The sequence below is a fragment of the Notothenia rossii genome (assembly GCF_949606895.1).
Source record: "Notothenia rossii genome assembly, chromosome: 3".
Taxonomy (NCBI): domain Eukaryota; kingdom Metazoa; phylum Chordata; class Actinopteri; order Perciformes; family Nototheniidae; genus Notothenia; species Notothenia rossii.
This window is the reverse complement of record NC_136901.1, coordinates 70,172,578-70,184,717: the sequence shown is the minus strand read 5'-3', so window position 1 is coordinate 70,184,717 and position 12,140 is coordinate 70,172,578. Positions and strand designations below refer to the sequence as shown.

General features: G+C 42.3%; 1 protein-coding gene across 1 annotated transcript; it reads right to left on the bottom strand.

Annotated features, from left to right (window-relative positions):
* Nucleotides 1-3,428: 3,428 nt before the first annotated feature.
* Nucleotides 3,429-9,753, bottom strand: stc2a (stanniocalcin 2a). Its single transcript, XM_079669510.1, has 4 exons — nt 9,479-9,753; nt 7,358-7,500; nt 6,542-6,753; nt 3,429-6,321 (listed from the first exon to the last, which is right to left on the bottom strand). Exons 1-4 carry the CDS (start codon nt 9,615-9,617, stop codon nt 5,958-5,960), a joined length of 858 nt encoding a protein of 285 aa, XP_079525636.1. The 5' UTR covers nt 9,618-9,753; the 3' UTR covers nt 3,429-5,957.
* Between the last annotated feature and the right edge of the window lie 2,387 nt (nt 9,754-12,140).

Here is a 12,140-nt window from a genome sequence, read left to right as displayed (position 1 = left end):
CCATGGAACTTAGGCACCCAGTCATTAATTCATTAGTTCTCACTGGAACACAGGGTAGATGTTCACAAAGCAGACAAGGCCGACTGTCTCAGGTTTCTCTGCTTCTCTTTCTGCTGCTCAGCCTCCTCTCAGATGTGATCTACTGCCTCCATATTGCTAGAGCTTGGTTGTCATACCAACCATGCAAACTGGGAGATGTCTAGTCCAGCCTGTTTGGCCAGGAGGTCATCGGTCTCAGATGCAATGCATTGTTACAACATTGTGACACAGCATAATTTCTCTTACACAATGTATCCCACTACACTCTGTGGCCTTTATATCAGCTCCCTGACTGTAGCGTAACACTCACAGTTTGCGATGTACAGGCAACTATGTCAGCATTAATTTGAGTGTTTGCATATACTGTAGCTCACATTTCCATTAGGACGGTGCCAATGTATTTGGAAATGAGTTAGTAATATTAGGATAAACACAAAAGTAGTATGGTGCAATCATTCCTGCAATGTTTTTCTAAACAAGAAAAGTTCTAGTTTAAAACAAAAATTGGAGATTTTATGCCACGTATCAAGTGTGTTATTTCATCAAGGGGTTACGTAAAGATTGGGGACTCAAAGGGTACAGAATTGAAAAAGAAGAAACTGTCAACAGGATCTAAAGGGTTTTGGGGAGTATGTTGAAGCAAAAAAACTACTTGAAAAAACTGAAAAACATCACAGTTCGGGTTAAAATAAGTATGTTGAATTAAAGCCAGGATGGGTGCGTATTTGTTGAAACACTCTTCACATCCTGACGGCAATGAATAAATCGAATGCTTTGTCAAATCTGGTAAATGTTGATGTTGCAGGACTTTTATAAGTCTACATGCCTGCCCATGCACTCATTGCATGTCACTGGAGTCTACGACAAGCTGTTAGCTTGACAGCTGTTCAAACTAAGCCCTGTTAGTCTTTTATGTTCATTAAGATATTATTACATTCATAATGATGATTACTGGGGAGTGACCTTGGACGGAGGCTTGAAGGGACGGGCTTTCAGTGTTGGCAAAATGGCGTCTTTCTTGCTAGATGTAGCAATCTTTGGAGCTAGAGCTGCTAGCTACTTTCATTGTAAAAATGTTGGTAACATCGGGCTGGGTTTTTCAGATGGATATATTAAAAAAGGCTTGTTTACTTGTGTTGGCTTCTACAATGTTACCTTCTGAAGCTTTAAGTTTCCTATGTAAGTTAATTAGTCAATGTCAATAAGTCAATGACACACAAACAGTCCTGATCTTTCATCATAAATAAGTTAATACAGATTTTAATTTCTTTATACTACCTTACCTGACTTTGTCATGGAGTAAAATTATGAAAGTGAAAGTTAAGCAAAAGGACGCGCGGTGATAACATGCTTAAGAATACTTAAGAAATGTACCTGTTACTCGCATGTCATTTGGTGATACCAGGGTGAAACTGAAGCAGTAGAGGATGTGATATCCTGATTCTTAGACTCTTATCTGGGTCAAAGTCCAACAATGCTAGACTTCTCATAACACAAATGAATAGTATTGTCACCTAAACTCTGATAATCCTTATAACGTCATCAGGGAAGTTTGGAACATTAGAAAGCTCCTATAGAGCCACAGAAGACATTATAGTGTTTCAACAGGCTGAGCCCTCGTGATGACTCAACTCAACTTCATCGAGTCCTCCATTAATGTAAAACATAATTCAAATGCATTGGTTGTTCCTGAATAGGTAGTTTAGAGACATACTATTTTAATGAACTTCCTGTAATCAAATATAACAGAGTATAACATGAAGCTTAGACACTTCGGATTCACTTTTTAAAACTAATTATAGAGACAACCAATGCTTCCTTAATGTGACATCCTTGTATCCAACATATGGTGATAGCTTAGTTTGTCATAAGAATAAATATGAATACTTGGGGAGGCGTGTGGCGCAGTGGATAGAGCCTTGGTGTTGGGATCAGCCGGTCACAGGTTCAAACCCCACTGAAGTCAGCATATCGTTGTGTCAAGACATTTCACCCGAAATTGCTCCTGTGGGGATTGCCCACAGTATTGATTATGTAGTCACTTTGGCTAAAAGTGTCTAACAAGCAACATGTAATGAAATGTACTACTTTCAGGGTTGAGGTTATACAAGGATTTCTTCACAAAAAGACCAGGTGAACCAAAGTATGAAAAAAGGGATTACACCTTAGAGAGTTAATAACTATACATTTTCAGCTTTAAAAACATTTGCAGCTTCCATTAAGTAAAACAACCCATATTGAATTAAATATGTTCTCATGCTCCCACTATATGCCTTTTAGTCAATAAAAAGAGAAATGTCACCACCCAGTGGTCATTTACTTTCACTACACACTCAGAGAAGGCCGGCTAACTGTGGCATTGTGGCAGATTCACAATGAACTGCAGAGGTGCTGATACCACTTACTTAGGTTGTAAGATACGTTATGTGTTATGTTGCTTTTTATCAACAAAAAAAACGAACCAAGGGTTTTGTGTCTCACATTCCCATGTATGGGCAAATGGCCTCAGCACACTTAACTTGACCCTAGAATGACTTAAAGCTGCAGAAGGACAGTTGGAAGTCCAACATTCAAATCAGAGCACTGTGTAAATGTTTAGTGAGGTAATGTACACTGTGGGTACAACTCATAAAAACTGACACCCTGATCCAAGCCCAAGCATAGCCAACAATCCAGAGCAGCTGACATCACTGTTTAGGCCTTTCAAAAGGGAGGATATTTCCAGTCCTTGAAACTTTAAACACAGTCTGTATTTCACTGTCAGAGGCGTCAAGTTAGACGGAGGCAGATGGGGTGTCTTTTAACTTGTGTGTATACCTGAGAAAACCTTCTTATGTGATACTATGCCACAAGAATGTGTTTGTCATGGTGTTTGTGCCATACTTCAATGAAATCCTTCTGTTCTGTTCGGATCAGATTTACTACTTTCAACAATCATAAATGTTCTGTTTTATATTTGAAGGCCTTATGATATCCTCTACAGTAGGCATTTGAACATATCAAATTGCTGATTTATTTAATTTTATTTTGAGTGGTCTCATCAACTTTTTAACACCTATGATGTACCTGGTCAAAGATGACCACCATAGGAAATTAATAGGAAACCCTAGATAAGGTTCTTACATCAGAAAGCACACACCAAAACCGACTAAATATTCATTTTATAATACATTACCAGTGTCTATTCTTTGTATATTTAATGCAGTTATTTATGTGAACCAGTAGTCTGATACATTGTTTACAGCTTAAAAGGGTGTTAGATAAAATGTGGTGATGATTAATGGTTGTAAGAGCATAAAACAGACAGGTCAAATTTGAACACGAACACCAAAGCAAGGGAAAAACCGGAAGGTTAAATAAATACTATAGTGATAGACACATGTACAAAATACAGACAAAAATATTTTAATGATAACAAGATACATTTGACTTCATGAGTCCAAAGATATTTGTAGGATCATATGCCCAATGTCTTAGGTGAGTTACAAACTTCTAGACCATGTTCTGTATTTTCAGCGGTGGAAGAAGAGTCCTTGTGCTTAACGGAGGAAAACACGTTGTGATGGAGTACTAACAATACCGGAAACGTGGTTAGTTTTATTTCCTCTGAACACATAAAGAAAAAAGCCATTCAAGCCACTACATTATTACAAAAAGCCATATCAAACCTAATGACAGAGCTGAACAGATTGTTACTTTACACACACATACAGTACATTCTCAATAGGATTAGCTTATGTCTCATGCTGGGCTGTCACAGGAATCCCAACTTCCAATAAAAAAAGAAAAGCCTGAAAGCCTCACTGATGATTCAAATCCACAGAGCTTATAATACTCTCTAAAGGATTGGGAGGAAATAACCCTAATGTAAGTACATCAGGAAAATAAAGTAGAAAAAAAACTGAGCCACAAAGTCTGCGCAGGTTTTAGCTTCTTTTTTTGCACCAATCACTCCCCGGCATGTGGTGTAATGTGCTCACAAGCTGCACTTCCGCAGCTTAAAGAGTAAGACTGGCCTGAAATGGTCAAAATAAGTGTCTGTGAATTAAAGCACGGAGAGAAGAAGAGTACGAGGAGAAGTCAAGATGGAGTGAATCATCACATAAAAAAAAGTCTCCCTTTTCTCTGCACTCCTCTTTGCCTCTCCGAATTGCTCGCTCTTGGCTGTGGCCCAGAGGAATTCTCTGGTGGCCTCGGTAAATACAACATTTAGAATAACAGCGCCAGAGCCCCCGTGTGTGGACTTAACCCAGTTCCTGGTTCCTTGCTGCGTTGCCTGCGGCTCTAACGGGTAGAATAACAGGCCTTCATGTCTCTCCTGAACTAGGTAAGGGACCAAAGAGGGATAAGGGATGATTTAGAGATCTGGAGGGTTTCAAGCCTCTTTCCTGCCCATTGGGACACCTCAATCTTCTGAAGAAGGGGCTCAATCTGGTCCTAAGGGGCATGCTGGGATAGAGGCTTGGTGCTTTAGTTGATAAGGAAACCAGGTTTGATCAAATTAAATATCTTGTACAGTTAGCTCTGATTAGAGGGCGACTGCTCTAGAAACCTGGTCTTATTTCTTAACCTGCAGCAGTCCAACACGGACTAACAATCATCCAAAGTGCAAAATCTAAGACTTCTGTGGCTCAACATCATCGTTAAATAGCTTCAACATTAAATCTCCCCATGACAAAGTATCATCCATTCACTTAAATCACAGAGAGGCGGTCACTGTGGACAATAACAAGTTTAGGCACCTTGATGTGTGTGATTTTACATTTGAAAAGGACTTGATTGAACATCCTCTCTTTGCTGCAGTTCACCAATAGCTAGATGGAAAACCAATGTATAAGATTTGACAGTTCAATTCTTGTTTGTGGAAAAGAACAATAATGTCTCCTGAAAGAATAAACATGAAATTAATCTGTGATGTCACCAGGGCAGAGTTTCTGAAGCTCCATTAACAATGAATGGGAGCGCTGTGACAGTTTTTGATAAAAATAACAAAGAGTCCATGTCTCCCATTCATTGCTGTCCAGACCGCATTGCTGGATGACATCAGAGATTAGTCTTGGCTCTCTTATTATTAGCTTTGTGAGAGACTTATCAATACATACAAGTGTGAAATGTCCATATTCATAGTATTACATGTGCATCCTCTTTAGAGTGGATTTTCACTTGCACAAGTGTGTTGGCTTCGTGGCCATCATGCACTACAATTCATATGTGCCAGAACTGGACTTGAAACCTGTACAATTTTGTATTTAATCATCAAGTATCTATAATACACATTCCCACTTTTGAAACCACAAATGGTGTATGTTACATATCTACAGACCAATGTGTGATGGGTGCAATACTGTGAAGAGAACGACAGACAGCACGCCATATACTATGTCATCTATAGTATATCAGTATTGCATATTGTAACTATATTTATGCATGTTTATATAAATATAGATAGGTATATTTCTATGTACATTTTGATACTTCAACATCGCATACAGAATGAAATAAATAATACAAATATAATCAAATCTTACAGTAAGTATGATTTGAGAAATGCTATATTAGAGCCTAAATAGTCCTAACAGATGAAATAATCATGATAATTACAATTATTATTCAATTTCTAAAAAAATAGTGGCCTACAGTCTGGCATAACAATACAAGCTACACCACAATTACCCTGCAAGTTTACCATGTGGGACTGCTGGAATGACTGAAGAGGGCGGAATAAGGACAGGAAAAGGTCGGGGCCTGTTTCCTTCTGCTCAGTCTGTCTGGGAATTTGTGTGTGTGTGTTTGAAGAAGTGTGCGAGAGTGTGTTTCTGTGTGTGAGGGTGTGTTCATTTGTGTTTGTGTGCATAAGTCTGCAAGTGTGGTTTTTAAACGTTGTATGGGATCAAAGGTCGGGACAGTCTCCTGCACTTTCACCTCCGGATGTCGATGGCCTCAGGGTCTTCCTGCTCAGCCACGAGTCCAGCCTCTGGGCTCTGGCGGCGGGGTCCCTGACTGCGATTGCGTGGGTGAGCATTGAAAGCCGCTTTAGCCGGTTTGTCCTTTTCGCCTTGCCGCGGAGGGCGAGGGAGCTCCAACTCAGGGTGGGAGGTCAAGGGCTGGCGGTGGTGTTCGACGGCAGAGCCGGCTGGAGAAGGGGCGAGGGAGGAGCAGAGGCTCAGGCTGTCACACAAAGCCCCCCAGTTCTGCTCGCACTGTAGCCGCACGCTCCGTGTCAACGCCTCCTTCACCTCCTCTCCGCAACTCAGGAGAATATTCACCAGCTCCACGTATGGGCTGGGCAGAGAGAGGCAGATAACTCACATGAAGCTTGTGATTTGGAAGCACAATAAAGACCAATGTCTAGGAAACAACAGGAATAAATGGGATGGCACTATTACTATACATGAAATAACAGAACAGGGAGGTAGGGAAGGTACACAAGCAGAGATTTGATAAGAAGAAGGGACAGGCCAAATAAATCTATCCAAACATGCAGTCCGGAGCAGCCACTCACCCTTTAGGAAAGAGATCTTGAAAATGGATCATCTCCACCATGACGGCCACATTGTCCTTAGCCGCAGAGCACAGGTTATGTTTGATGTAGCACTCTCTCTGGAGCTGGAACACCATCTCTTTAATGGACACACACTTCCTGCTGATGCAGCTGAACTTGTGCCGTAGCCCATGTGCCATACATTTCAGAGCATCCTTGATGAAGGATTTCCCCTATAAAACACAGCAGAGATAAAACTGTGAGCAAACTCTCAAGACAAGCTGAAGTTGTTGGATCATGTCAGCCAAAAATAAGCCTTCAGGTGTTTCTTTAACATATTAAAATATAATGTTGCTACTTTCGAGAACTTCACCCGTTTAAGCAGATTTTGTGAATTTGTGCAGTTGTGTTAAAGCAAACTTGTTTTGAATGTGTGGGGTGGAGAAATGCTGTGTGAATAGCAGTAGATCGTGCATGATTTGACTGCCAAAGATTCCCAGAATGTGATCCTATAGACATGTTAAGACCTCAGTCAGGCCTGGCTTGGCAGGTCTTCGGCGTCCGCTAGGCGTACGGCCAATTGGCTCATGACCCCTGATCCCAACTGTACATGCACCAGTCCAATGAGAGGGAAGGGAACCTCCCAAGAGAGGAAAAGAGATTAGGGGAACCGTACATTCATGATCGTACTTCTAGGAAATGTGGGTATGTATATATATAATACACAAAGCACAAGTAAACACATCTGTGCATAGATGACAAGTGTGGAGTGGTGAAGAGGAATGTTGCCTCTGGTTATACAATTTTTGCAAACACACAGACAGACTAGTTTAGTACCTGAGAGTCAAATTTGCCAGCATTGTGCAGGAACGTCATGCAGATTTCCTGCAGCCCTCGTATCTCGCAGGAGTTATTCTCAAAGCACTCAAACACACCACAGCCGACATCCCCTGCACTCACCAGGCAGTGCTGGATCTCAGCTGGAAAGAGAGAACAGGTTAGGGGAGGGACCTTATCGTCTGTTCACAGCAAAGACGGCAGCAAATTGTTACAGTTTTACTGCTGGAAGACACAACTCCACTTCATATTGCTGCACAAAATCACAAAGCTGATGTGGCGTAAGAATATTACAGGCGCTCGCTCGTGTGTTCATGACCTAGAGTCAGAGAGAGAAAAGGGATGCAGGGTGGGTGGAGGGAAGGGAGATAAGTCTCATTTCCCAGGCTGAGGGGTTCCTGCAGAGGAACACTATGACTGGTGACAGATATTACTGTGTCATTCTGCACCACAGTCCATCTGCATTGCCTATAGCATTGAGATGGGATGGTGCATTGCAGATATAGCCTTGACTGCTACTGAGTGGATGAAAACACAAATGCAGTCGTTTCTATAAATGTGCATCAACAAGTCTCTCAATCTTTGCATTCAACGATGAACTGCACACTAAATCGGCAGTATAAAAAATGTGCATCATTAGCTACATGAAGGGGTAAAAAAGCCGCCATGCAGGCAAAACAACTTGCAAAATATCTAAGTATATGTCATGTGAACACATAATATGAGCTTCTGCACACCACTGGCTGGCTCCAAAATGACATTTTCTCTTTACAGTGGCCACAAAAGACAGGAATAAAACAGATGTCTGAGGACAGAAATTACCATGTGAAAGTTAAGGTCTCTTTTAACCCTAAATTGCTGTGTAAGAGCATGCATTATGAGCCATCGACCAGCAGGGAACCTGTCAAAGAAACTACTGCTTTTATGTGACATTACTCTTAAATTAATCTGGAAAATTGCACGTTAGGTTGGCAGCAAAACCAGCCTTACACAGTTTGGCTCCGAAAACCCTGAGTGTTGACTCGAGTGAAAACATAATTACACGCGTGATCTGCCTCGAAGCTGATAACTGAAGGGCGTAAGAAAATGTTTTCCTTCAGTCGGAAGTGCGCATCAGGCGCGTAAAGGTGAAGCAAATACAGGATTAAATGGGATTTATTAAGAATCACGCTTGTCAACAAAGAGCCTCTGTTGGGGGTGGTAGGGGGAAGGGGCAGAGTTTGTAGGCACTGAGTTGAACTTTAGTGCGCAGGAAAAGTGAGCCGCTGTCAGCAGTGCTTGTTTTGGCATCACGGGAATGTGCTTGGATCGTACGAGCCTGGCCGCAACGTGCATTGAATTACACAGTGGTGTTACAGGGTCTCTGCTATGAGACCTGCATTGGAGTTTGTCCTTATAGTTTTTATTCCAATGTGGAGGCAAGATAAAAATGATGCTGTAATATTTTGACACAGGTTCACGTGGTGTGGCGCAAGTCATGCTGTCAATAAGGGGGGGGGGGGGGTCGACGACGACAAATCAGCCAATATAAACCAGCAGTTTGAACGAAAAGGCAGTAGTCCAATGTGGTTAGTGCTGTGTGTTAGACGCGTGTATGGTTACTACGCTATATTTCCCCCAGAAGATTGGGTCAAGAAATAAACTCCTGCTCTTCTTTAGCCACACAACTACAATCATGACTGCTCTACTAGCCTGCTTGAACACATCACACAGTATTAATTGGAGACACAACACATGCAGATTGTTTCCAGAAAACACTGATACTGTCACCCATGACGCGCGCACACGTACACCAGCACGCAAGCACACCTAGATGCGCTGCCGTATACATTACCTATTACCTTGTGCCGATCTATTAATAGTTTACTAACATATTGAGTTTCTGTCTGAGAGTATTTACAAGATATCGTCTTTCTGAATAATCGAAAAAGGGTCACTAGTGTGCACCACGGCGCCTGGATTTAATTTAAAAGCTGCGGATTGATCAAATCGCCCGGAGGGGTCCCCAGCATGGTTTAATTTTCAGCCACCGAAACACGTGTAAACCCCACGGAGATGTGCGCGCAGTTGCATCACCGAATCTTCCCATTCCTTATCTCCACTGACAATTGTAGTTCTTACCTGTATTCTGCAGGGAGAGGCGTCCTTTCTGGCTCGCAGGCTTCTCCGGGAGGGTGTCGTGGATATCTATATTATCCAATCCCACCACTTTTTCCAGCACTGACAAAATCAGCAGCGCCACGGCCAGTTTGACCAACATTGCGTCCCCCGTGCTACGATTCCCACCAAAGGTCCTGCAGTGTGTGTGTGTGTGTGTGTGTGTGTGTGTGTGTGTGTGTGTGTGTGTGTGTGTGTGTGTGTGCGTGCGTGCGTGCGTGCGTGTGTGAGGGGTTCACCTTGGATCAGTGATCAGCTCAGCTGCGGCTCGGTGTCTTATGGGGCAGCTGTGGGACTGAATGCATGAGCTGGAAGGGATGCTGCCTATATTTCTCAGAGCCCCGGGTGTCAATTTGGATGAAGGAGTTAAGCAGGTGTTGTCGGTTGGGGCTTCACAACCAATCAGAGACGCAGACATCCACGTCCAAGGTTTTAGGGGAGTGTCCAGTGAAAGTCTTTTGAAAGTCCCTTTTTGCAATAAAATTGGTGCTATAAAGAAATATTCATGAGTAAGTTGACTGTGACAGCTTTCGGATGATCAAGCAGTTTCTCACAAACCAAATCTGTCAATCATAAAACGCTCCATTATAAAACGCTGATCTCCAGTAGGAACTGTGATACTTTCAACAGCTTATTTCATGTGCATATTGCAAGATAACTCACAGGTCCTGTTTTTTGTTGAAAAATCAGTAGAAAGTCTGTTTTTGCCATAAATCCGGAACACTTATTTAGGCTATGAGAGCAGCGAGAGGACCAAGCTTGCCAACAGACTGGAGAAAACTGTAGCTATGAAGTCAAAGTAGTCTACATAAAATAGGCTTAGCCTGTGGGTCATTAATGCAAGGGAGTAATTCAATTTATTGCAGCTTCATTATGTTGTCACTGCTTTAAAAAATAAAGGTGAAAAGTCAGCACCATAGACTGGTCAGCACCCCATGAAAATAAATTAAATTTGTAATCTTGCAATCGATGCTGTAAAATCAATACCTTTACTCAATAACAGGATGACATATTGATTTGGTGATAAACGGATTCTTCCATTCAAAGGATCCTAAAAATAGAAGCCTTAATAACTCTGTGTTTATGGGGATGGAAATAGGAAGGGGTCTAATGCCTGGTTTAGTCCATGACAATGAGATCTGCTAACCTACTACGGGGAGTGGTCTAAGAATAGATGACGAAGGTTGGCAGGGTCGCACATTTGGAGACCTTAGAGGAATCTTTTTCAAGAGCAACACTCGAGGATGTCATGTGGAATAACTGTGAGCAGACTGAGCCTGCAGTGAGAACAGAAAGTCTATTTTCTTTGAAATGTTTCCAGTTACCTAATGGTGGAACTCTTTCAGGTAAAGGCCTCCATAGGAGACAGTGGTGCAATGCAGAATAGGAAGTCCCTGCGTGTGTCACTTGTCATGCCATAGAACCACAAAGGGACAGGAAATAGTATTGATGGCAGTAAATGACTATCAGGGTGCAGGGGGGGGGGGGGGGGGGGGAAATAACTGCACTTATTTCCAAAGCCTCTAGGGGGCCCAGTGATACTAATTGTTTATTCCTTTTTGCAATTTAAACTTTGCACCAGAGCAACCTCATTATAATAAGCTTCCATACATGCAAACAATACGCATTAAACATAAATACAATTTGTTTTCAAGCAAGATTTTTTTTGTTCAACTCATCTGCATATTTTAAAATGCTGGGAGTAAACTCAGGGAGACGAAGTAAGGACCCACGCTAAAAAAAACCATACTTTCTGGTTCGACACAATCTTAAAAGTGACCTATCATGCAAAATGCACTTTTGTACGTCTTTTATACATGAATATGTGGCCCCGGTGTTCCAGGGAACTCACCAAGTGTCAGAAAACACAACCCTCTCTATTTTCCTCCCTACCCAAATCTCTAAAAACGGGGCTGCAACGGATCTGATACAGACTGATCCAGATTTGAATTAATGTTACAGAAGTGGTGCTCCGCCTATATGGCCAACTCTCCACCTATCAGGGGAATGTGGGGTTGGGCCTATGGGTTGGGCCACCGCCAGCCATTCCCGCTTGAAAGCGCTGGAGACGCTGTAGTACATATGCCAGGCCTGTAAGTGGCGCTGTAGTCTGCCACAAAAGGAGCAAAGAAGACTTCCCGTGCATTGTTGCCCTTCTGTTTATTCTCCGCTGTGGCTCTTTTTCTCCCTCCAAGAGGCAAGCTTTTGCTCCCTCGCTGTAATTCTCTCCGGTTAGTCCACCAGCAGATGACAAACACCCACCTCTCCGCCTCTTCCAAGGAACGAGGGGACTGTGCGGCAGAGTTTCAGTTCGATTTTTTTTCCGTTAAAGTTTAAATCTTCCGGACAAAATTAGAAAAGTTTCGGTCAAAAGTCTTCTTTGTTATTTATTGAGCTTTAAAACAAATGAATAATGACTCTATAATCATATATAAGAATAAAACACGGAGGACGGAGATCTCTTTTTGTCCCCCTCTTCTCCCCGCTGCAGCCTAGCAGCTGATCTCAAAGCATGCTCCCCTCTCCTGCAGGGGGGCGTGGTCAGCTGCAGCTCACAGAATCAGCCCCCTGCAAAAACAGGGCTGGAAAGAGCATATAGAGCAAAATGAGGCATGGCTAAAATGCA